This window comes from Manacus candei, unplaced genomic scaffold (genome assembly GCF_025592945.1).
Source record: "Manacus candei isolate 608988 ecotype Guabito, Panama unplaced genomic scaffold, ASM2559294v1 h1tg000041l, whole genome shotgun sequence".
Lineage (NCBI taxonomy): Eukaryota > Metazoa > Chordata > Aves > Passeriformes > Pipridae > Manacus > Manacus candei.
Window position 1 is genome coordinate 5401916 of NW_026138089.1, and position 26352 is coordinate 5428267.

At 38.1% G+C, this 26352-nt stretch overlaps 1 protein-coding gene across 7 annotated transcripts in view; it reads left to right on the forward strand.

The window, feature by feature from the left end:
* The window catches only part of ADGRG2 (adhesion G protein-coupled receptor G2), a 64741-nt gene that overhangs the window by 10665 nt on the left and 27724 nt on the right, over positions 1 to 26352 (forward strand). For all 7 annotated transcript variants that reach the window (XM_051795120.1, XM_051795119.1, XM_051795113.1 and 4 more), the window contains 7 exons: positions 759 to 877; positions 9469 to 10086; positions 20168 to 20209; positions 21420 to 21452; positions 22962 to 22994; positions 23920 to 23961; positions 25549 to 25596. In XM_051795120.1, the coding sequence (XP_051651080.1) occupies positions 760 to 877; positions 9469 to 10086; positions 20168 to 20209; positions 21420 to 21452; positions 22962 to 22994; positions 23920 to 23961; positions 25549 to 25596 (934 nt within the window). In that variant the 5' untranslated portion in view covers position 759. The remainder of the gene's footprint in view (positions 1 to 758; positions 878 to 9468; positions 10087 to 20167; positions 20210 to 21419; positions 21453 to 22961; positions 22995 to 23919; positions 23962 to 25548; positions 25597 to 26352) is intronic.

The window sequence follows — 26352 nt, forward strand, 5'->3', positions numbered from 1 at the left end:
TGCTACCCACAGTGATTTGTGGCATTTTTTTTTTTCAGTAGCTTCTTGTCTTGAGAAAGACATGAGGATTGGGAATCAAAGTCTTGCTTCTTCCTTAGGAGTTCACAGTGCTTCTGTTAAAATGTCACATGGGAGTCCCCTACATGTGGATAGGGGACTGAAGAGATGTTTTCTTACATTCTTAATGAGATTAACGAAGCTTTTGGATAAGCTCTCCATGCTTGCTCTGCCAGGTTTTGGTTGGGTTTGTTCGTTTTGGGTTTTGTGTGTTTGTTTTGTTTGTGTGTATATCTTCCTTCTGCTGTGCCTTTTACAACCAGACGTGTCTATCTGGTATTGACCTTTTTAGCCACCAGTGTACTTGTAACAAACGTGGGTAGAGCCCTCCACAAATCTTCGTTCATGAAGCCCAGCCATGATATCTCTTGGAGGTTTTGTTTGTTTGTTTTTCAAATGTTGAAAGTCTTATTTGTGCAAGAAATCGTGCTCTGATGTATTTGTGAGTCTTTGGAGAATTAGAGCTCAAATGAGGTTTTTTGGGTTTATTTTTGTTTTTCCTTTCAGCAAACAGCTCTTTCTTTCTTAGTGTCTTGGCAATATACAGAGTATTTGTGCATCTCTGTACAATATATGACCAATAGTATAACAGGGTTGAAAAGATTTATACTCTTATGTTGGAAACATAATTTTTCATAATGTCCACATACCTACACTTTTTCTAGTAATTTTGGTTTATTTATTTATTTGTTTTCTTCTAGAATGGTTGTCTGGGGAAAACAGCACTGCTGTGTTGGCAGAATACAGGACATTTTCTTGAGATTCAGGATTTTTCAAGCAGTCCTTTTACTTCAGTTGTTCCTGGCTACAGCAGGCAAAGGTAAGAGAATTTTTTCCTGATTTGTCTAGTGTTGGTATTCCAAATAAGTCACATTCATCTTGATGAATAGGACTTTTGAATGTATTTAGAACAGGAAAGTTTTTGCCCTCTTGAAATGATGAGGAAAAACTGTCACTAACAAGAAATGAACCAACTGATGCTTAGCATTTTGGATGCTTTTTATGTTTTCATAAAAACTCATTGGTAGTAACCTCTTTTAGGTTATGGATGAGGAGACAGCTAAAACACAATATGTCATAACAAGACAAATGATTTTCTTGCCATTTTTTTAAACTGCAAGTGTTCCTATTTTCCAAACATATTGTTAAATCTTTTACACTGTTCTTACAAAAACACCACAAAATTCTTTGAGCTTCACTCTATTTAGGGTCTGTATGAGCATAGAACATCTGCATTCTCTTGATCTGAATATGGCTAAGGAGAAGGTAGTAAGGTCCAAAACATGTAACAGAAATGACACATTTGAACTTGGCAATTTATGCTCTTTCTATAACAGTAAACGAAAAATAACTTTATAAGGTTCTTGTACAAATTGGATAACTTTTGTAATGCTTTTGTGTGAGGTAAAGTAGAATAAAGTGAGGTAAAGTAATTTGTAAAGAGGTAAGGTGAGGTAAAGTAATTTCTGTTTTCTCATGGCTATTCTGTAAACTGATGGTTAGTCTGTCACTACTCTGGACCTCAACTGATAGAGATAACAGTGCTTGTCATTCATAAAGTTTCTGTATATCAATAGTGTGTAATACATTTATAATGTTAGTAATATGCTCGAGGTATTAAAAAATTGGAAGTGTTTTTTGCCACGTACTTAATGCTGGTTTCAGAAGCTGCTTTCTGTGTCATGGCATGTTTTTACTTTAGAAGGTCAGAACTTCTTTCAGTTCAAATTTGCTGCTATTTTTTTTTAATTTAGATGTACCTGCTTAACAACATTGTACAAGCAATGAGATTTCATAGGTTTAGTGACTAGACAAATTCTGATTCTAATTCTCCAAATATAGTAATTTTCATAAAATGATTTTATTGAGAGAGAATCTGACATTCAGGTGATAAAACTGCTACTAAGATGTAGAGATTTTAACGTCTTGTGCTTCAAGTAGTGAAAAGGACAGAGCTGCTCAGCAGGTGGACAGATGTCTATAGAAGAGTTCTGACGAAGCAAGCAAAGAGGGACTTTGTTTTTCACGTCTGTACCACTTGCAAATGTCAGAAATCCTTCAAGAAAAGCTAGACAGACACAAGGGCATATTTATGGTTTCATCCTATTTTATTGGGGTTTTTTTGTTTTAGGCTGTTAGTACTGTCAGCAGTATCTCTACTCAGTTCTGACATCTGAGGTACCAAAGTATGTGTGTTCTCCAAAAAATATGAAAAGAGAAGAACTGCTTGTGTTTTTTCTGATGCCTAGGACACTGGAAAACATGGCATAGTTTATCCTCAGATAAACAAATACAACTGTGAATAAAAAGAAGGGAGGAAATTAATTTTGAGGAAACAGTTCTTAGCTTCAGAGTTCCAAACGTTAAGCAGAATCAAGTGACCCCCATGTAGAAAGTTTAGAGTTTTAAACTTTTTATAAAGAACATTTATGAGGTCTAGATGGAATATATTAGTATACAAGATTCTTTTGACGTCATTTTAATGGACTGTGGCAAGCCAAATGTGTTACAGGTGGCAAACACTTGCAAGGAAGTTAATGACTGTTGTTACTGGTTAAAAGCCAGATTGTGCAGACACATAAACTTGTTACTATACTTTTTCATTAGAATACTTGACTGTATTAATGCTCAACTATACTGACACAGTGGTTATTAGTAATATAAGGAAAATAACACTGGTGCTCATGTACTGAGAGGATTTGCTCCTGTATGTGTAATTCTTCCTATCTATGATTGGCTATCTCTTGTAAAGACATCAATTGTCACCATCTAAAAATGTTTAAAAAAAAGAAAGATATTGCATTTTTTGTTTGTTTTCATTCTCAGAAAGTTTATTTTAAACATTTGGAAGTATGCACATGTGTTTTAGGATTTCTTTTAGGGCTTAAGAGAATATACTTATTAAGTGGATGCTTTTATTTCTAGTGAGGTTAAAAACCCCAGCTTTTGCATCTGTTAGAGTTAAATACAGGAATAAGGAAAAATTTGCATGTCTAAAAGGGCTTATGTGCCCAAATACAGCAAATGACACTGAAAAATCGGCCCACAATTACTATTGCATGGAGTTTCTTTCACTCCAAATTGTCATTCCCCCCCCCCCCCCCAGTAATTTTACTTACTCTAGAGGTGTTTGGAGCGTTCTTCCTACTATACTACCTTTTTTGTGCTGTGGTGATAAGGGTGTGTTCATGGATACTTTTCTGTATTGTCTGGACCCAAGGAAACTAATTATAAGTCAGGAATGCCACAGTATGAGCACAGCCAGTTCCAGCTCCCCAGTTCTGTGCTCAAGGGTGGGACACAGCCCACAAGTACTATTACTAGAGAAAATAAGTGATGATTAACAGAACTTAAAAGGCTTTAATGTGAAGTTGTCTCCTACTTACATGGCATGCACCCACATATCAGAGACTTAGCCAAGATAATCCTGATAATAAACTTCTAGCATAATGCTGCACTGCACATATTCCACTTGGAACAGCAAAGTGCATTTTCTGACTATGGTTATGATTTCCTTTGTGCTTTTTCGGCATTCTTTGGGTAGATAAAGCATGTGAAATTTTTCAAGCCTTTCTTATAACATTTCAGATAGTATTGGTATTTATTCTCTTAACTTTGGCACTACTTTTTGGCACTTTTTTTTATAACTGTTTAGAGTAAAGTGGGCCAGCCTTTCCAGTTTCCAGAAGGTTAGACCTCTCTATGTAAATGCTTTTGCTACTTTAAATTAATTCTTCAGTCCTTGCATATTGATCAAGAGCAGTCTTTTTTAATTATATAAAGCAGACCAGAAGAATCATCACCAGATTGTTGTCATTTTGCATAATTTCTGTTGGCTACCTGCCTTAAGACTGTTTTCATCTGCAAGTGTATGCCCACTCTGCCTCCCTTGACAACTTTGATGTGTCAGTTCCCCTAAATAATGTAATAGGATTTAGCAGCCCTTTAATTCACTATTGGCACATCAACACTAATTTAACATTTAACATGAAATCAAGCCTCTCTCACCATTTTCTCACTTCCAAAGTAAAGTCTGATGATGATACTTCAAGTTTTGGTTAATATTTTTGCTCAGAAATAGTTTTCCAGTCTGTCAGTTTGGATAGTTAACAGTGACTTCAGGTTTTGAAGCTGTGTCAGGAAACCAGTCACTTTGGCCATGTCTGCATGCTCAAAATTTCTTACAGGAATTTTGGAAGCTATGTGAGTCATGCAAGTATATTTCTGACATATACTCTGAGGAACAGCAGCTGCATCAATTTTTTCAAAACATTCAGCAGAATTCCCACTTAATAATGAAAGACTTGAGCAATTATTTTTTATTTGGAGAGACTGTGTCACAAGTGTTGGCATATAACTAGCTAGCTGTTTCCTTTATAAAATCGGTTTCCTCATGATCTGTCCGTGCTGTAAATTGGCAGATCTATTTTAATTGTAGTAATCCTTTTACTAAAAATGGAAGGTACATTTGAGCCTGTATCTAAAAATCTTATCTTCTGGGACAATTTCCTCTCCCATCCAGTCTTTGTCACCCCAGCTTTTAAGCTGTTTTAAAAATTAGTTTTCCATGCTGAACTTCTGCTTTTAGACTCTGACAAGAGGCTGAACTGAATGAGTGAATTCATGCTGTGGGGTTGGGCAGAGGGGAAATAATTCTGCTGCTTGCTGTTGGGTCAAGTGTGTTTTTCTTTTCCATTACCACTTAGAACCAATCTAAGAATTATCTCACCATTCAAAATCCACTGTCTGCTCATTAGGATTTTCTCCTAATTCAGTCTGTACTTGGAGAGTTTTTTGTTTGGTCTATAGCCTTGCATGGCACCTACATTATGTATGTTGAACTTCAGGAATGATTCAGGGTTGTGAAAGGTTTTTGCTAATTAGTGTCACAGAGGAAGTGTTGAAGCTGTAGTATGCAACAAGAATAGATATCGATGTAACCGGATTGATATATTTTGTGTTTAGAATGTTTTCTGGTAGCTTGTACCTATAAAGCTGCACTTGGAAGTTAGGAACTTTCATGTTTTCATTTGTTGCTATTGAAAAAGAAATTTGAGAGCTCTGAGCTCAAGAGACAGAAAAGTTGTCAGAATTGGCCTGATGAAAGATGGTGCTCTGGTTGCTTGAAATTACAGAAGACCTGGCTGTGATCTTGACAGCTAACTAGGACTATGAATGTAACTTGCCCTGGAAAAAAAACCCTGATCCAAATTGCCTGGAAGTTTGTCTTTTTGCAGCAGAGCTAATGGAAAAGCTTTTTTTTCCTACGTTGACCAATCTTTTTCTGCTTTCCAACCCTGACCAATCATGATTAACCCCAAACCTCCTCTGGAGCATTCATAAAAAGTCTGCTTATATTGATAAATAATGGACTCCTTAAAGGTGTCAGTAACATATTCTCTTGCACTGACTGAGCATCTACCAGACTGTTTTATTTTTTTGTAGTTCCACTTCACCTTCCAAAGGACTTTTTTCTTATTTTGATGCTGATGTGTGCACCCTAAAAGCAAGCAATCATGATAACGATTATGTGATTGGAATGTGTATATTCCCACAAAATGAGAGTCAGCTCCAAAGAGCTTACATCTACAGCTACAAAAGTCTGTGTTGGGACAGTGGAGGAAATGAGGCACCTATAAGCACTGAACAGTTATGATCAAGTTTCAGTGTTTGGGGCATTATCTGGAACTACTTGTTTTACCAGCATTGGCAGAGCCAGGCACACTGTTTTTTACCAGTAAATTTACTGTTGACACCACAAATTCCATTTACTATCCAAGTTGAACTCCAGGTTGCCACTGTCTTAATGACACAGTATATTTGAGATTCACAGACCAGATGTCTCTGCAACTAAGTTCTCTGATAGAGAACAGGGAATGAGGGCTGAATTTAAATAAACCAGTGGCTCCAAAACAAATTTTCTAAAAGGTACCTAAACTCATTCTCTACTAGAATATGGCTGTTTTCTACCTTTCTTGCTGTAACTGCCAGTATTCAGCTGAGGATTTAAGAATCTCAGGGTTGGGGAAGAAATCATATAGTCGTAGGATGGGTTGCATTAGAAGGGACCATAAAGATCATCTCATTCCAACCACCCTACCATGGGCAGGGGCACCTTCCACTAGGCCAGACTGATCAGAGCCACAGCCAACCTGACCTTGAACACTTCCAGGGATGGGGCATCCACAACTTCTCTTGTCCTCAGAGCTTGATGCAGCACTTCAGGTGGGGTCTCACAAGGGCAGAGTAGAGGGGCAGAATCCCCTCCCTTGACCTGCTGGCCATGCTGCTTTTGGTGAAGCCCAGGATACGGGTGGCTTTCTGGGCTGCAAATGCATGTTGCTGGGTCATGTTGAGCTTCTCATCAACCAACACCCCGAAGTGCTTCTCCTCAGGGTTTATCTCAATCCGTTCTCTGCCCAGTCTGTATCTGTGCTTGGGATTGCCCTGACCCAGGTATGGAACCTTGCACTTGGCTTTTTGAACTTCATGATGTTTGCACAGGCCCATCTTAAAGCCTGTTAAGGTCCTTCTGGATGGCATCCCTTCCCTGCAGTGTGTCGACCACACCACACAGCTGGGTGTTGTTGGCGAACTTGGTGAGGGTGCACTCAATCCCACTGTCCATGTCAGATATTAAACAGTTCTGGTCCCAATAGCAGCCCCCGAGGAACACCACTAGTCACTGGTCTCTCCATGGACTTTGAGCTGTTGACCACAATGTTTTGAGTGTGACTATCCAGCCAATTCTTTATTCACTGAGTGGTCCGTCCATCAAATCCCTGTTTTTCCAGTTTAGAGACAAGGATGTCATGTAGCACAGTGTCAAATGCTTTGTAAAAGTCCAAATAGATGACATCAGTTGCTCTTCCCTCATCCATTAATTCTCTAACCCTGTCCTAGAAGGGCACCAAATTTGTCAGGCATGATTTGCCCTTAGTGAAGCCGCGTTGGTCACTAATCACCTCCTTCTTTTCCATGTGCCTTAGCACAGTTTCCAGGAGGATCAGCTCCATGGCCTTGCTGGCCACAGAGGTGGCCTGTAGTTCCCTGAGTCTTTCTGTTTTACTTTTTTAAAAATGGCTTGGAGAAATATGATCTTGTTCAGAGGTGGAGGATGCAAGACTGAGACGTAAGAATGCAGTAAGGGCTATAGTGCTGCCTTCTATCTCTGTTTCTGTATTTTATCCAGTATCTATTAAATGCAAAATATATGTGCAGTCCTGGATTTAGGACACACAACCTGTGTGGTGGACAACAAACAGGAGAAGCTGGAAGGCATTGTGCAGCAGGAAAACAATGACTCAGCTGCTATCACAGAAACATGGTGAGATGACACACCCAGAATGCTGCAGTGGATGAGTATAAACCCTTCAGAAGGGATAGGCAAGGAGAGGCAGTCAGGTAGCTGTGTTGCATTAGGAGTGTTTGGATTGTCTGGAGCTTAATGATGGTGACAATAAGGTTGAATGTTTGTGGATAAGAGTCAAGGGGAAGGCCAACAAGGCACATATCCTGGTGGGAATCTGTTACAGGCCATGCAACCAGGATGAAGAGGCAAATGAAATATTCCATCAGTACCTAGGAGAAGTCTCATGGTCACTGGCCCTTGTTCTCATGGGGGACTTCAGCTTACCAGGCCCCCTGTTGGAAATACAGCAGAGAGGAAAGAGTCGAGGAGGTTTCCAGAGTGTTTGGAAGGTGACCTGACACAGTTGGTGAGGGAGCCAACTAGGGAAGGTGCCCCGCTGGACATGCTGGACCTCTGTTGTTTGTGAACAGAGAAGGACTAGTGCATGATGTGGTGGTTGAAGGGTGTCTTGGGCAGATTGATCTCAAAAAGGAAAGAGTTTTTGGTTTTTGGAGAAGTCGGCCCTTGGGAGACAGTCCTGAAGGGCAAAGGAGCGCAGGAAGGCTGGACATTCTTCTTCAGGAAGGAAATCTTAATGGTGCAGGAGCAGGCTAAAAGATGAGCCAGAGGGGGAGGCAACCAGCCTGGCTGAACAGAGACCTTTGGCTGGAACTCAGGAAAAAAAGGAGAGTTTATGACCTTTGGAAAATGGGGCAGGAAACTCGGGAGGACTACAAGGATGTCATGAGATTATGCAGAGAGAAAATCAGAAGAGCCAAAACTCAGCTAGAACTTAATCTGGCCACTGCTGTAAAAGACAATAAAAAATGTTTCTATAAATACATTAGCCACCAAAGGGCTAAGGAGAATCACCAGCCTTTATTGGATGAAGGGGGGAACATAATGACATAGTATGAGGAAAAGGCTGGTGCCTTCATGCCTTTTTTGCCTCAATCATTATTAGAAAGACCAGTTGCTCTCTGGATACCCAGCACCCTGAGCTGGAAGAGAGGGATGGGGAGCAGAATGAAGCCTCAGTTGTATGAGGTTCAGCAAAGCCAAGTGCCAGGCCCTGCACTTGGGTCAGAACAACCCCAGGCAGTGCTACATACAGACTTGGGGAAGAGTGTCTAGAAGACTGCCTGAGAGAAAAGGACCTTGGGGTGTTGATCAACAGCTGGCTGGACATGAGCCAGCAGTGTGCCCAGGTGGTCAAGAAGGCCAATGGCATCCTGGCCAGTATCAGCAAAAGTATGACCAGCAGGACCAGGACAGTGATTGTTCCCTTGTACTCAGAGCTGGTGAGACCACACCTTAAATCTTGTGTTCTGAGTTGCTGGAGTGTGTGCAGAGAAGGGCAATGGAGCTGGTGAAGGGTATGGAGCACAAGTCTTATGAGGAGCATCTGAGGGAGCTGGGGTTGTTTCACCTGGAGAAAAGAAGGCTGAGGGGAGACCTAATCGCTCACAGCCTGAAAGGAGGTTGTAGTGAGGTGGGAGTTACTTCTTCTCCCAGGTCACAAATGATAGGACAAGAGCAAACAGCCTCAAGTTGCACCAGGGGAGGTTTAGGTTGGATATTAGGAAAAATTTCTTCACAGAAAGGGTTGTCAAGCATTGTACCAGGCTGTGCAGGAAAGTTTTTGAGTTACCATCCCTGAAGGTGTTCAAAAGACATGTAGATATGGCATTTAGGGACATGGTTTAGTGGTGGACTTGGCAGTGCTGGACTTGCAGTTGGACTTGATGATCTTAGAGGTCTTCTCCAACCTAAACAATTTGGCGGTTCTACATGGTCATCCTTGGTCTTGTGCATGAGTTTTGCTTCAAAGCTTTCATGAGCAGCTAGGATTTATTGACTGCCTCCAAAATTGTCTCTTCCCTACCACAAAAAAACCCAAAATACACCAAAAGAGTAGATTACAAGGTTATTTCCTAATGTGTTGTTTTAAAAACTCCTACGTAAATGCCTAGGAACAGTACTATATGAAAGAATAACATTGGTATAAAAGATACTTTTAAAAATTAAATAATTTTACAAATCACCTTTTCTTTATTTAGATCAGGAAGATTTCCTGGGGCGATATAAAGCTGTCTTTAAGACTGCATGTGAAGATCCTTGGATTATGTCATCAAGAATTTCTCTGCATCCCTTGAAAGAATTCCTTGTCTGTGTGGACCTCAAACTGTATTCATCACACAGTCCATGGATAGCATATGTATACACTCAAGAAACACCTCACGTCAATGGCTCTGCAAATAAGTATGATCTTGGACTTATGGGAGATCATGGCAAATTGAGCATATGGTTGTTTGGAAATCAAATCAATAAAACAGCAAGACTGCATGAAAACACTTGGAACCAAATATGTATCCAGTGGAAAAGTGACAATGAGGAGATGAAGGTGTTCATAGATGGAAAAAAAATATTAAACAAAAAACTAAGGGGGAAAGTTAATTTGCCTGGAAAAGGCCAGTTCTTACTTGGCTGTTCAAAGCTGCGAGGTGCAGCTGCATCACCTAACCAGGGTATGACTGGGGAACTGTACATGTTCAGAATGTGGGACAAGGCAAATATAACACAGTCTGAGGACTGCCAGGATAGTGGTGTTATAGGCTGGAGAAAGGAGGATTGGACCTATACCACCACAGTAGAAAAGGATAACTCTTTGCCATGTGGTAAGTACCATTGCATTGTTTTTGAAATAATGATTTAGTCAAAAGTTTCTCTTCCAGATTTTACAAAGCCTCAGTCTACTAATCATTCCTAGCTAAATTCTTAATGAGAACATGTGAGGACCTGCAGCTTTTGCTAGCTTTTATCCAAATGAAAAAGCATAGCAGCAGTTCTTTACAAACTTTCAACTTGCTTCAACTTTTGTGTCCATGTAATATGAGAGCAGGATGCATGCAACCAAAACTCCTTGGATTGTTTGGGCATGTATCAATGTCATCTTAATTAATTTACACACCTTCTGTACAGGGAATAAACACAGAGGAAAGCATTGGTGGTCCTCACTGTGCACATTTGCTGGGCCAGAATTTCAATGAGTGTAACTTTTTACTGCTTCATTGGCACATTACACCATCTTCAGCTGGTATGGTCTACATCTGTAAAAATTACTGGAGGCTTCTTCTTTATGAGTAATGACTCCTTTATTAAAATGGCCAAATGATTTCTCACACATTTCTTAAAATTCCCCTCTGCCCTGAAAAAGAACCATAAAAAAATCTTTAAATCAAACCAAACCAAGATTTTTTTTTTCAGAGAAATTGAGTTCAAGCAAGAGAATAATCCTGTTTTTAGCTCTTGCTAGCCTATCTGTTGGCAAGAAAGACAAACTTGAATCAAGTTTCAGTGGGATCCAATTTATCAATTGTAGTAAATGATGTTATCTCCTAAGAGATTTTAAGGTGACTGGCTCAATTATATAAAAATCCTAAGATTTTTGTATAGCATCAATGATTCAGTTAAACTGTGGCACTGGTCTTAGTCTTCCTTAAAAACTGTACTTATCTATTTTGTACAGATTAAAAAATATCTTTTAGCCATGTAATCTTATAACCACTGCCTGACTGGGTAGATTCAAAGTGTCTTAGTAAGGGCGTTAAAATGAGATCACCAGATTTCTTTTTCTGGGAGAGAAAGAAATCTGTTCAACCAACCAGGACTCATGGGGAATGCCCCTAGCACTGATTTGTAAGGAATGAAATGCCTCTGCTGACCCTGACGCTGTAGTTGGGAGCACATCTTTGTTGGGTTGTGTGATTTGAAAAAGGAGCTGAAGAAAGGATGTCTTTCTTTTATTCATGTGTGCCCATGTTTGAAGGAATACAGTCCTAAGACTGAAAGGGGGAATGTTCTGGCTACCAGACAAAAGTTTTCTACAAAGAAAGCTTGAGAGAGATATGTCGGGTCCAGAGAAGAGCAACGAGGCTGGTGAAGGGACTTGAGCACAAGTCCTATGAGGAGAGGCTGAGGGAGCTGGGGTTGTTTAGTCTGGAGAAGAGAAGGCTTAGAGGCGACCTCATCACTCTCTTCAACTACCTGAAGGGAGGTTATAGCCAGGTGGGGGTTGGTCTCTTCTCTCAGGCAACCAACAATAGGACAAGGGGACATGGGCTCAAGCTCTGCCAGGGGAGGTTTAGGTTAATGTTAGGAAGAAATTCTTTACAGAGAGGGTTATCAGGCATTGGAACGGCCTACCCAGAGAGGTGGTGGATTCACCATCCCTGGAGGTTTTTAAAAGGAGATTGGATGTGGCTCTTAGAGCCATGATATAGTAATTGGAGTTGGATCAGGGGTTGGACTTGATGACCTTGGAGGTCTTTTCCAACCCAACCTATTCTATGATTCTATGATTCTATGTCTGGGTAATGTGGAGTGAAGCGGAGTGGAGCAGAGTGGAGCACCTGATTCTCTTTCACTGGTACACAGAAAGGACAACCTCCTTGTTTTCAGTTCCAGCACCTTCTGCCCTGAATATAGAGCTCCCTTGAGCATCACAGGGCAGCTTGGTTAGCCAATGCCCAACTTCAGCCCCAACAGATTAATGATTTTAGAATTCGTGATTTAGTGGCTTGTGGAATCTTTTGTCTGTCTGCAAGAGCTCTCTAGTGAGTGTGTAAGAGGCATGGTTTCCAAAGCTCTGCTTCTTAGTGAAACTGCTGACAGGGGTTTGTTTCAGTGCAGAGGCCATCTCTACTGCCAAATATAAGTTATCTCCTCCAGATAACTTGGGAGATTAAATACTTTTCAAACAGAAGCTCACTGGGGCTTTTTTACAGTTTATTTGCCTCTCTTCAGTAATAGATGCATTTTAGCTGATTGTCCCTCCCCAAGACATCCTGTGAAAAGCATGTATTTAGCAAATGCTAGTCCAATAGATAACAAAGCATTTACAGTAGGAATATCTAACAGTCAGTGTCAGGCGATTTTAATTGATAATGCTGCTAGTTTTATAACATGATTTCTTTCAATAAATTCCTCTGAACACCTGTGTAAAAATTACCTGATTTTGGAGGCTTCTCTGTTTTTTGCTAAAACAGAAAGACTTTGAGTAGTAAGTCTGCAGAAAGATCTGATTTTGCATCTGCAAAGAATTTAACTGGCAAAGGCATAAAGCATGGGAAAGGACTGTGCCTCTTGTATAGGCACAAAAGGTGAAAAGGAAGTGGTTCATTACAGTCAAAATTGTGCCGGAGGACAAGTTTCAGAATTTTTTTTGTGACCTGGTTGGCATTTTGTGCCTACATAAAACAATTATTTGCAAAATATCAGTCAAAGGCTACCATAATTTAACTTAACATCACATAATTATTTCATGTTTCCTTACCTCCTTTTCCTGCCTTTCTTTTTCTTGTCTCTTTTGATGATTTTTCTTTAGGTTTTATAATTTATTTTAATGGTAGTTTTTCAGATTACCAGAAATTAATTTGATATTTTCTTAACCATGTGAGGTCTAATACGGACCAAAATCCTGATTCTGGTAAGATTTCCATACATGCTTAGCACTTGGAGGCATGCTCAGCTTTAACCAAGTAGTTCACTCCCAAGTGGATGGGATTGCCTTTGCAGTAGCTACATATCTTATACATCTGAAGATTTGCAAGAAGGGTCATACCTGGCTGTTTCCCAGCTTGTGATGAGGGCTGATCACATTTCTTGGACTAATGGTACTTAGCAACAGCAAACTTTTAGATCTGAGTTGAAGATGAAATTCTTTCTTCTTCCGATCACAGTCTTCTGGTTCTCCTCTGCTTGGTGTGGCCCTTGCAGGCTGGGCAGGTGTAAGAACTGCAGGTAGGGCCAAAGAGGGCAGGAGGCCACGCACATTGTGCGTCACTGGCCTTCCACTTACATTCCTCAGGTTCCTTTGATAATTCCCCTCTTGCTGAGAATGACAAGTAGCATAATAGCTGTGATACGGAGAAAAGAGTGCCACAGGTTGAATGTATCTCACTTTACAGGTCATCTCCTGTTATTTAAAAATATATAAGTGAAGAAAGATGTGCTTACTATTCTAAATTCTAACTTTGGGAAATTTCCCTATCTTGTTCCTTGATGAATGATTCCTCTGTAGCTACATACTTTAATGTGGAGAATATGAATGGTATCACTAATGTCTCTGTATAATCCAACAAAAAAGCCTACTAAGCAATCTAAAGTTCGGGGTGATTCAAGAGAACAGACCCACAAGAAAATAAGTGAGTTTAAAATGCTAAATCCTTGAAAAGAAATTTTAGTCACCTGTGAGCCCCAGCTCTTCAGTTGTCATTTTCACATGAGATATTTGCAAGTTGCCTTTAATAATAACTTCACGGTGGGAAGAAATGTACTGTTTAAACATTAATCATTTCAGTTACACATTAAACAGTAACTTTCTTAATCCAAATATAAATATCCAAACTGTTAAGCTGTGCATTTATACAAGGAGCACAGAGATGATGGAATATCTTTAACTAATTTCAATGAATAAACAGATTATTTTTGGCATAACTGTAAATAGTATCACTGGCAGTAAAGCCCTGTCATCTCATTTGTGATATTGGTGCTCTAGGTTTTAGCAGGAGTCCAGTGCCTGTTGCTTTTGGTTGCCTTTGTTTTTTTTAATAACTAAAATTCAGACTATACTGTGGCATTTTAGATTTTTGTAAACTGTCTTGTCCAACCTTCAAGATTAAGATATTGCCCCCTCTTTTTCATGTACCCTTTTCACTCTCAATATTGCTGAGCCTGCTACTGGTGTTTCTGGAAGAGGTTTCCAGGCTTCTGAACAAAGCATTTAATGTGGACGGGAGAAATGGGAAGTGACCAGTGTCCTGTGGGACTGTTTTGCCTTTGCATTCTCAAGGAAGAGGAACACTTCAGTTTGGGCTGTTGTTCTAGTCTGCAGGTGTGAGCAGTAGGAGGTATGTTTTAGGTTCATATAATTCCCTTTAAAGATTTCCCAGTCTGTGTGCCCATCTGATGACAGGATCACCCTTCTTGGATGGGAGGGTGGAGTCCCAAGGCTTTATGTCCTCAGACAGAAAATGGAAATGAAGCTGTCACTCATCCAGTCTGTATCCCAGCCTGTTGGTTACCAAATTTTGGGTCATATTATTATGTTTACTTAGCGGATCATGAAAGCAGAAGATGAAAAAGTAGATTATTTGCCCCAATACAATTTTCTTTCTAAAACCGTAAGGACAGAATACCACAGAAACCTCTAGAAGCTCTTGAAGGAAGTAAATGTGATGGGAAAAAAGTACCTCACTCTGGAGTGCCTTTTTGATGAGTCATGTACCACTCTACTTTGTACCTATTAACAGACTGCATGTTTAACCTGCTCTTTCTTTGCTCTTGTTCCCTTCCCCTTCTGTGATATCAAAGGAAATGGCTTTTTGGAAATCAACTTGCTGGAGAATAGGTGATTTGATCCACCTCAGTATCTAATGTACAGCTTTCTACAAACAGATAAAAACTATATTTATAATCTGATTTCCTAAAAACCATGTAACATGAAAGTTGAGTTAAAAGTAATTGTGCCTAAATATTCTGTTAAGGATACTAAAACTGGCCCAAGTGACAGACCTTGATGTGAAAAAGCACTGTCATTGTTTTCTTACATATTTTTCTGTCCAATGGTCACTGATAATTCATCCTTTCCACCACAGGGAGTCAGAGCAGATATGAGGTGTCATGAGGGGCACCAAACCATAAAATGAAGATTGTCCATAAGTTTTGTCCTAGAAGTTTATATACAGTGTGCCTCAAAATCTAACTTACATAGAAAATCAAGGTAGGCTATCCTACCATGTACAACTAACTAACAACTGTTAGTTGGGGAGGATTTTTATGTGTTATTATTATTAATGCCTTGTGTGACAGGATGGCTCATTTTGGCAGAATGTTTATTCATTAAAGGTTTCAAATGTTAAAGGGACCTAATATCTTAATAGAAAATATGGATTTATTTTGAATATGAGAATTGAATGTCATATTTTTGGTGCCTGTTTCTGTAAATAGCTGGACTTTAGAGCAGCACCATTTTGAAGTTTTGCTATCTGAGCTTCTCAGGTTCTTTTGTGACAAGTCCTGTGAAACGTATTAATGCCAGGCATTTTCATTTCACTGAATGCAAACAGACAGTAGTTGCTGCACAGTACTGGTGATTGCTATAATACATACCAATAACTATTGCCTGTAAGAATTTGTAGAAGAGGATTTGTATAGAATTAAAAAATGTAGTGTGGAATTGACATTTCAATGTAAAATGGTTTTATTTACTTTTTTTGTTTGTTTTTTAAACCAGAAGGTGATAATAAAAACTGGAATAAAAACTTCCACTTTGGCATTTTTGGTGGGAGTCAATTCCCCTGCCTGAATCAGGTGAAGTTTTGGTGAAAAAACTTTAGGCACTCAAGGTTTTGCTGTAACTTCTTATTTAGAAAATCTAATTTTTAAGTATTTCCTTGTATTTTTATGTGCACCTGTAAGTCAAAACTGATCTTATTAGCAACGTAGGGTCATGGTTATCTAACAGCCAAGTCCATGTAGAGCTCTAGTTCACTACAGCTCAGACTCTTTTTCTCCTCCTAAGAAAGCCGTGTAGTTGTTGTCTCAGCTTGCTCAAAGGATGCTTTCTGTAGAAGTTTAAAAGAGATCAAGAAGTGTTAGGTAAAACAGGATTAGTCAGCAGCAACACTGTTCCCCTGAGACAGGGGGACAAAAACAACTGCCAGTAATTCACTTCTTGCATGAAGTGTTATCGGCAGCCAGGTTCCAGCTGCTTCTCACTTCTCCGCCCTGGAAAAACTGAACTGCTGCTGGCAGAGCCGGTTGCCTGAAGACAGGTGAATCAGAAAGGGTGTTGGCCTTTCCAAAACATTTAAGAAAGAGCGTACTGCTCATAAGTTAGATTGGAGGTAGGGAGAAGAAAAGGATTTTTTTAATTCTTCCAGTTGGAGGTAGAACAGCGGACACCCTTCGTGCCTTAAGGGATTTTTTTCTGTATGTTGTGTCTGAGTTTCTGAAAAAATAGCATGTTATGAGTGATAGTGCCTTTGGTGCAGGGTCCAGAACCATCTGTCTCATCTTGACCATTGTGTTACAAAGCCTCCTTCTGCCTTTCTTTCCCTTTGGCTGAATTGATTTTTCAGTTCTGTGTTGCTTGGTGGAACAGCTTTAGCAGGACGTGTAGGGACCATCACACCCTAAAAGAGCCAGTTGCTTAAGAATTAAGAGCTGTCATGCTAAGGAATGCTGTAAGCACAAGGCTGTTTTTTAGTTAAGGTCAGATGCTGGTCTCTCTCAGAGCTACATCTGTTTGTGCACCAAGCCTTAAGTACTTTTACTAGTGGGTTTAATCTACCAGATGGAAGATGCTAAAGTTACAGTGGTTCCCACTGTCATACAAAGTCACTGTGAAAAATGAAAGGGAAATGAAGGTTGGGACAATTTTTGCAGCTGTGCTATGGAGTTATGGTTGGCTAAAAGGTTTCATACCAGTGGAACAGTTTCCTCTGCCTACACAAAGGGGTTTCTCAAGTCTTGGCTTAGCCTGTAGCTATTTGTGTCAGAACAGTACAAAGTGATATGAAGACAGTAAGGGACTTGCTACTTCTACTTCTAATGATGCATATTAGTAACAGAAACTGGTGCTTATCTCATGTAAGGGAGTTGCCTTTTCCCTCAGAAAAGAAAGCAAACAGTTCTTGTGGGGTTCTGTTCTATGTCCTTTGCATCAAAAGCAAAGAATAATACTGAAATTTTTTGCCTATTTATTTGCTGTTTGAATTCTCAGGAATGTTTTCTATTAGAGAAAATGTAGCAAAGTATTACTAGAATATATGATGTCATGTTTTGGCATAGGATATGTTAGGTATATTGATTTGATGATCCTGAACTAACAATGTTGCAAATAAAAATCCACAGAGCAAATAAATGGATGTTTCATATACGTGTGGATTTTCTTGCTCTTATCAACAGTAAACAACATAAGGGAAATATATTTTCTCTTGGCTTGTAACTAGCACACCTTGAGTTATTTTACTTCCCTTTTTTCATGTCAACTTTAGAGTTATTTTGGATTGAACTTTAATTGTTCTCCAAATAAACCTTATTAATTTTCTTTTCTAGTTCTTAAACACAGCAAAGGAGGAGGGTTAACAAATGTGATATTTAGTAATATATGATAAGGTGATTCTGATGAAAGACTTGGTTAGTGAACTTAATTCTGCACCTTGATCAAGGACAAGTGTCATGAATAATTTCTATCAACTCTAGGCATGTGAATATTGTGCTGTAAGAGAAGTAATGGTTAGGTTTTTGTCCAGAAAAAAGTGCCCCTCAGATTATATGTGCCATCATCACTGGCTGTATTTGTCAACTCCATGTTCATGGTTTGTGTTTAGCATATTTTACTCCCTGTACTGCTAGATCTGTTATTAAAAGCATTTGGCATTTTTAGAGTTCACTGTCTTCTTACTAACCTACAATACTAACTATGTTAGTGGGCAATTTTCTTACCTGCCTCAGGGTACTACTTGTGTTCTCAAAAATTCACAAAGCAAATTGAAGGGATATGGAGGATGTGAAATACAGTTTGCATACAGCAAGACTATGTCTACACTGAATCCACAAGGTTATGTGAGAAAGATCTTAAGGTCAGATTTCCTGGGCAAAACTTATTTTTTTGGTGGGCAGAAGAAGCAGTGTGGTGGTGTTTGCTGTGAAATTCTGGGCATTTGAGAGATGGGTTCCTTTTGAGAACTGAATTTCCTCAAGGGCCTTTTTGTTGGAGATAAGGGCTTTTACACAAGGTGCTAACCACTAGTGAGACAGGACCAGTAACAGGTAAAGTTTTGGAGATGCAATTCACTTTCTGTAGTAGGAAGATCAATTTGCCCACCTGTGGAAGGATACTTTCTTCTCTAGCCAGAAATTCACTTCTTCATGTAGAATTGACTCAATTATTTTTATTCACCCCATTCTACCTTAAAAAAACTATTTACCTATTTAAACAACACACAAGAGTTTTATCTGGCTACTCCTTCAGTTCTACATATTATTTAAAGTCATTATTGTATCTTAAAGGTCTTCCTGTATGGGATGGTGTGTTGCCACATGTTTTTCAAGGCCCAGGGTGATATTTTGAGTGGTGACACAGGCTGCAGTGAACATTTGTAGCCATGTGCTAGTTTTCTCCACCACAGGAAGCACATGGCACTTGCCTTGTGGCAGGCTTGCAGCAGTGGTGGGATTTAATTGATCTGCTAGGCCTCATCATTGATAGCCCAGACACCATCTTCTATTCCCGGGGGATTTTACTCATTTGGCTTACTTGATTACAGCACGTTTCACATTCATGAGTAGCTGTGTCATAGCTTTGATTGTCAAATCTACACCTTTATCAGGAGCCCATCTCTATATGGCATCTCTCTCTGGGAATCCCTAGCGATGCCTAAAAGAGCTGAGGAAAAAAAACTCCAGAGCAATTTAATTAGAGATGAGATTTAATCGTGCCTCCAAGGCACAGAAGTTACAAAATGCGCACGCCCCTCTGCCTCAGGTGCTTACAATTTATAATATTGTTTGTCCAATCCCAGGTTTTTCCACCCTCTGGCTTTTGCCCTGGTCCACCCCCAGCCTGCCCGTAGGGAATTGGGGCTGGGGTCTTTTCAAGACCACCTACTTCATCACTTGGTCTTCTTCAGAGCACAAAGAGCACACGGTTACCCAGTTCTTGAGTGTACTCTGTGGTTTAGGCCAGAGTACAAGTGTTCTTTAAACAGAATAGGCCTATCTTGACAAGAGACTAAACATTTTAATGGAATTCGGGCGTATTGATATGGGGAACTGGGGGAAAAGGGTTGAAGAATGTGTGTAGTTACTATGCTAAGGGTAAGGGAAAGGGTAAAAGAATAAATGCTGCTGTTTCTAAAGTCTACTTCTGCTATATAGCTACTTATAAAACTTATAAAAATTAGAAAAATCAAAAAACTAAAAGTACCTTAAGGCATCACTAGGGACATGTTTCCTGAGCCTGTTGAGCTCGAAACACCTTTTCATTCCCAGTCCACGTTCACCTGAACCACTTCCTTTCTGGCAGCCTGATCTGTCTGCTCATTGTTTAGATGTTCTTTGGTGGTGCAGCTCTTGGACACGTGAGCGTCTTTATGATGTATATGCGCATCATGATGTTAGTACATTCTCAAAGTACACCTCATGTAATTTGTCAAGATGTACAGAATAAGGCAACCCTTCTTACCCAAATCTGGTGCCTCCTGCTTTCTTTTGTTGCTGTTTAATTTCTCCAATTCTCTTTGTATTAATAAAATTTCATTTTTTGAATAATTCATCAGCATTAATTTTCCCCATTTTTACAAAAATAACCATGGGAAAGCACAGTTGTCTGTACTTGTTACATTTTGGTTGCTGCTGTTTCAGTCTGCTTCATCTTTGCTCAAGTAAATGTGCTGAACAGCTTTCTAAAAACACTGGCAATGGAAGGGTAGTGGGAAAGCTCATGGCCTAATCTGTATTTTTATAAGTATAAAAGTGATAAACCGAGTAAAAAAAACCAGTTCAATTTACAACTTCAGAAAGACTTGACACATATTTCTCAATGGATGCAAAGTAGTTTTGCAAACCAGCTTGAACTGAGGTGAGTAGCACATCTAAAATGGTTGTGTTTAAAAAACTATATGTATATATATGTGTGTGTATAAATACATATAACAGCTTCTGCTCCTAAAAGATCTTCTTCCTTTGCAGTTGAAACTACTGCTACGTTGCCTGGCAGAAAACAGATAACAGGTATATTTGGGTTCTGTGGGTTTTTTCCCCATTGTTCTGTTTTAGAAAGTGTGTAGGAAGATTGCTGCTGCTGTTACTTTTTAATTCATGGAGATAGCTGTGCATATGCAAATATTTTAAATCGATTATCCATATAATCCTGGTGGTTTATTAGCCAGTTTCATGGTGCAAATGGCAGCAGTAATTTTCCAGAGAAAATACAGTGTGAGCAAGTAATCATGAGTGATTAACATTTCAGAAACTCCTTGTTTACCATTTTTAATCAAAAAACCAATATGGTTTTACTCAGAAACTTTTGGTATCTGTGATTTAAGTCTTCTACAGAAGAAGGAAAGACTTTACACTATAATCAGTGTGTTGTAAGCAACGTTATAGGATGACTTTTGAACTTTGAGAGAAGATGTTGAAATACCTTAAGTATATAGTCCTTCATATTTGCATCCAGCTGTTCTTTGGATTATATTTCTGTGATAACTGTGCCTTGACTTGTCTGTGACACTATCAAAAACCACTCAGTGACTGAAAGGGCTAACTTTCAAGTGGCTATGTGAGTCAGATATCAAATTTCCTAATTTATTTTTGATCAAAACACTGACTGTAACAATATAAAAAATCTAGTGGCCAGTGTTTGCTATATAAATAGTTGGCTGGTTCCTATTAAGACCAGAGGTTCAAACTTGAAATCAGGGGTTTTTTAATGCTGCTTTTTTGTAGGATAGAAAAGAGAACAGATATGTATGGGATAAATTTGAGGTGGCAAGTCTCACTGTTATTATACAAAGTCTGAGAGGAGTTCTTCATACCCAACTGCAGCCATCTTCTTGTGTATGCTTGATTCCCATTCCCAGAATCAGCAAGACAGGACAGGCATGTGGCTTTCAGGCTAGTGTGGCATATATCTTGGGTCAATGATCTTTAGTTTCTTAATATTATACAATGCAAATTGTCCAGTATTTCTTGAAAAGAAATAATTTTGCATCAAAGTCTATTTTAATTAATAAAAACTGTAATTTTTTAATAATCAGAGATTGTTACATCTGCCTTTTTGACAACCTGGAAGTGTCATTCTGAAAAAGCAGGTGTTGGCCCTCTTCTGGTGAATGCAGTAAACTTTTGATAACATAAAAGGCTGCTGAGGATGATCATGTGTGTTATAACGGTCTTTTTTCCCCCCCTCTTTTTTTTTTTAAATCTGAAACAAAATCTGTAGATTCAGGAGAATCAGCTGCAACAACCATTTCTGGTAAGAAAATCAGGACTTCACTAATTTCTGCAATGTTTTTTATTTCCTGTTAGATAAATCTTCTGGTTTTATCTGAGGTAATACAGAAAAGTTTTAATATGAGTTCCAACATTCAGTGTTTTCATTGTTTATTTTTTGAAGAGAAAATTAATTGTTTCATTCTATTTTGTAATGAAATAGCTTACCTTGTACGTGAAAGCCAGTTGCTTTCTTGGTTAATGTATAGTACATATAGTACTCTGGATAGAAAAAATAGTAGGCAGAAACACATATTATTTTGTTCTTTTACAGATACAGTCTTTCTTTGGCTATGCTTCATCTTTAGCAACTGCAACTAATTCAATATTTGTTGTAATATATACCAAGCCAAATAATACAGATGAAAGCAGCACTTAGTTTTCACTCCAATTCCTCATGCTTTGACTGCATGTTAGTTGCATTAGAAAATTAGTTGTCTTCAGTGTTTTTACTTAAGAACCAAATAGGATTAGCATTTACACTGCCTATGGAATTGAGGGCACTATTGAAAATGCTCAGAATAGCTAGCCTAGTTGAAGTAAATGTATCAGAAAGAAAAGTTACTTTTCTCTTTTGTATAGAAATGCAGTAGATTGCTTTTTTTTTCCCTTGATATGCAACTATCTATGCAGAGGCACCAACTTGTCTTTATTTACTTCTTCTAATGACAGTGATGCTTTTAGTAACCAAGTTTGGATAGTATAAAGTTCTTCTGTCGTGAAGCTGCTCTGGCCCATGTAAAAAAAGTCACTGTCATATTGGAGTGATACAAGGTGGTCCTCTAACCATTTTGTGTTTCTATGCTGACACTTAAGGTATGCTCACTTAGCACATCCTTCTGTAAATTTTTTCTATTGTCTTAATTTTTTTTCCCTTTCTTTTGATGTAGCTGAAAAAACTTTGCATCATTATTTTATTTATGTATGGTAACTGACAAAAATAGTGTTGTCAGAGAAACGGTTTGCCAAAACCAATGTGTCATCTCTGCTTATGAATGTTGTGAGTTCATGCAGGAAAAGGCCCTTGAAATTAAGCAGTTGTTGCAATTGGATATGCAAAATTCATCTGCATCTTCTAAAGGAATAAAACCAATAAAAGGAACTTTTCGATTATCAACTGTTTTCTGTTCAGGTTTTTTAAATAATATGATCATTATTTCAGTTATGGTATTGAAATAATGTGAACATCCTTAACAAGCTTTGTTTTGTTCTTAAAATGAAACTTAGATAAATAATATTCAGTTTGGGTTCAACATTATGCATACTTGATCTTTTTTTCTCAAAAATTCATAGACCTAAAATACTTTATTAATACAATTTTTTACTTCTTTATCTTTTTTTCCCCCAGAATCCTCTATTGTTACTTTTGTCACCTATCCTATTAATCCTTCAGGCAAGATGTTATTAATGATTCTTAGATTTTGTTAGATTTAGCATTTTTGGCTTTTTTACATTTTTATTGATTTTACTGTTTTACATTTTTCTACTTCAGATATGTCTTCAGAGGAGACTACACAAAGTGCAGGTGAGAATTTGCATGAAGAGAGTAAGGTTTCAAGGGAGATGTTTGTTGCATGCATGTTTTTGTTTTTTGTTTTTTTAAATAACTGGGATTTGTTTAGTCCGAATTATTTTCTTACACGATCTTTAAATTTGTCTTTATCTGCAATCTGTATTTTAAGTCCACATGGGTAGGGCTCTGAGGTGCATTTAACTGACACTGAACTGTTGACCTTTCTTTTTTGTTCAAGATGGCTTCCCAAAGCCCAAATTGGACGTATTTATTTTTTAGCAAGCATATAGTTTTTTGATATATCTACAGATAGAGTGTTTTCTATGCTTTCTGACTATTTAAAGTATTTTTCAGAAGTAAAATGTGCACTCCATTCCTTAGAGACACTTATATATGTTCTTGCAATGAGTTGCCAAATAGGATCAGTAAAGACTCAGTCAGAAGAACTTGCTACCCCTTTCTTTCCTGATTTTTGCATTTGGAAACAAGGAGCAGGTTCATCCCATGTCAATACAGGTTCCTCCATGCCTGTGATGTGAGCTAGAGATCCTGCTACTCTTCATTGCTGATGAAAAGACACATTTTTAGAACATCATTCAATTTAGGCTGAAGAGCCCATGTAAAATGGGATAAATGGGAATCACACTGTAAAAACACTGCTTTCTCCTCTGAATAATAGGGAATCTGGAGTCACTTTTTTTTTATTGGAATATAAACAAGTGATTGGATGGATCTTACTCTGATTGCTGCTTTTGTATTTCTCATGCTGCAAGTAACTTAATCCCCTTATAAATCGTCATATATTTACACTTCTCCTAGGAAGATGGAGTCCAAAGTAAAAATAAGAAAGCTTATTTTTGTGACATGTATTTCATAGACTTTTGCAGTTAAAATGTGAAAACTTTAAACCTTTTTTCTTTTCTTTTTTTTTTAACAGAAACTCTTCGAATCACTGATTATTACTCCACCACAGCACCAGGTAGGATTCATGTATCACCACTGCTCTTCTTTTGTGCTTCTCAAAATTTCGGTTTGCATTGAGTTCAGCAAGTCTGCTCCCAAATATTTTTAATAGGATCTTTTTTCTTGGTGTTGTGGTGTGTCATATTACCAGTCTGCCTTACTTCACGTTGAACTCCAGTCTGGCAGAAGGACTAATTCTAGAATGCTTGTCTAGATGGCTGCATATAGAAGAGTTTGGTTATTTTGTAAGTCAAATCAGCAGGTTACCACAAAGATGTAAGAACCACAATCTCGGACCACGTTTGCTTAAAAAAAAAATCCTCATGCTTTTTAGTAGAAAGAAGCAAACTGAATAAAGTCATGATGTTTGACCTCAGGGCAGGAAAAGTAGGACCAGGAGTAGACTGAATTTAATTTTTTGATTATCCTTGTAGGAGCCAGGTAGACCCACTAGAATGTATTTACCCTGAATTAGTGCAAGTGAAAGAGGAACTGGCTTGGAGCTGATACAAGTTTTGTAACTATTTCATTGCCAACTGCCAACACAAGGAACAGTAAATTTAGGATCATAGAATCATTAGGGTTGGAAAAGACCTCTAAGATCATCAGGTCCAACCATCAAATTTATTGGACTCTACACTGCTGTCTGAAAAACTATTTTTTTCTAGTAATTTGAATATTACCACCAGCTTACAATTCATATCCTCTGATGGTTGTTTATTGATGGTGACAAAATTGATGAAGCATCAAATTTTAACAGTTAGATGTTTGTACAACAGAAGAAGTGTCAAAAAAAATTCCCATCTCATTTGGTATTAACTAATGATAACAGCAGAGAAGAAAGCATTTGTTTTCCCATTAGTGGGGGCCAATCTGTCTGCTTAAGTAAGGAAAGTTTGCTACCATGTTGCTTTTATAAAAAAGTGTGGGAGTTTTATCTTGGATACAAATAACTTTCTGGTCCTTTATTTTGATATTATACAACAGAGTCATCTGTTTACAGTACCCTTGATTTAGGATCTGTGTTATTTCTTAGCAGCCTAGGTAGTATTAAAAATATGGAAATTATGGAGCAGTCAAAAGGCTGCTGTAACTAAACAAAGACACATTCTACTAGATGAGAGCATATGTGTTTGTTATCATCATAGTTGAATTCTGGCAGGTAAACAGTTTTAACTTCATACTATCATAAGTAGCCATAGCAGGATCCTCACAATCAGAAAATGTGCTGCCTAGTGATTGAATTCTCTGATATTTGAAGAGCTTATTAATATGTTGATTTCTGTTTCTATTTGGATTTAAAAAATAAAAAAAAAAATGAAAAAAAATGAGACCACTTGCATGTAAGTCTTTTGTGGAAACTGTTACAGAAAATTATTCAAAATTAATTAGTCAAAGCCAGCATGTTTCTGAATACCAAGTCTTGAAAAATGTCTTGGTAAGTGCTCTAAAGGAATGAAACCTAGTATGTCAAATTTTCTAAAAGGTAAAGACATTTACATTTAAAACATTAAATGATTGTAAATGTGTGTGTCAATATTGGATTTATGTTCAACTTTTTTACTCATTAGTTGTTTTTTTCCTCTTCCAAAAAAACCTACAGCAGGCGAAACCATTGTATGCAACATAACACATGCCTGTAATTATTCAGGTTAGTGGTTTTCTTTTCCCTTTTATTCTTACAGAAAATATGTCCAATTATTTTATATTCTGAATAATGAAGCAACTTTTAGTTCCCATGTAAAAGCTAGGTCTGTAATAAATTTTCTTGTGAATTTAGAGAGATTTTGTATAATTTCTAAAAATACCAAATGTGGGTTTTTTTTCTTTTACAGGAACATGTAGTCTATTATTTCTGATTCTTGTTTTCTTATCACACACAATTGCAGATAAGAATTACAAACCTGAGAAAAATAGAAACTACTATGCTATGGTAGATGCTAATGTCTGCCACACTGAGTCTAACTCTGTCAGGAATAGAAGTTGAAATACTGTTTAGGAGAATTATTTTAAGAGCCTACTTTTATTTTAAAAGTGTCATGTGACAGAACAGACAAAGGCAAATGGAAATGGCAGTCATATTCCCTTTGTGTGTACTAAAAAAAATAGTAAAAGATGAACAGCTTCTATGAGACATACTTAAGAAAATGAAGTCACTTCTGCCAAGTAGCCATACGCTGAGTGCTTTATGGATTAGACCCTGTGCCCCCCCTTCTTGTAAATTTTCCCTAGTGTTTGACACAGTCAACTCCTACATGATTTGGGTGATGTCATATATGCATTCCTGTTTACTGCTTTTTCTCTATAGTCTGCACTTAATGTGTGGATGCAGAAAGAAAGTGTTGTAGGAGTTCCTCTTTTTCTCCAGAATTGGCCTATGAGCTCTCAAGGACTGTTGAGTGATGGT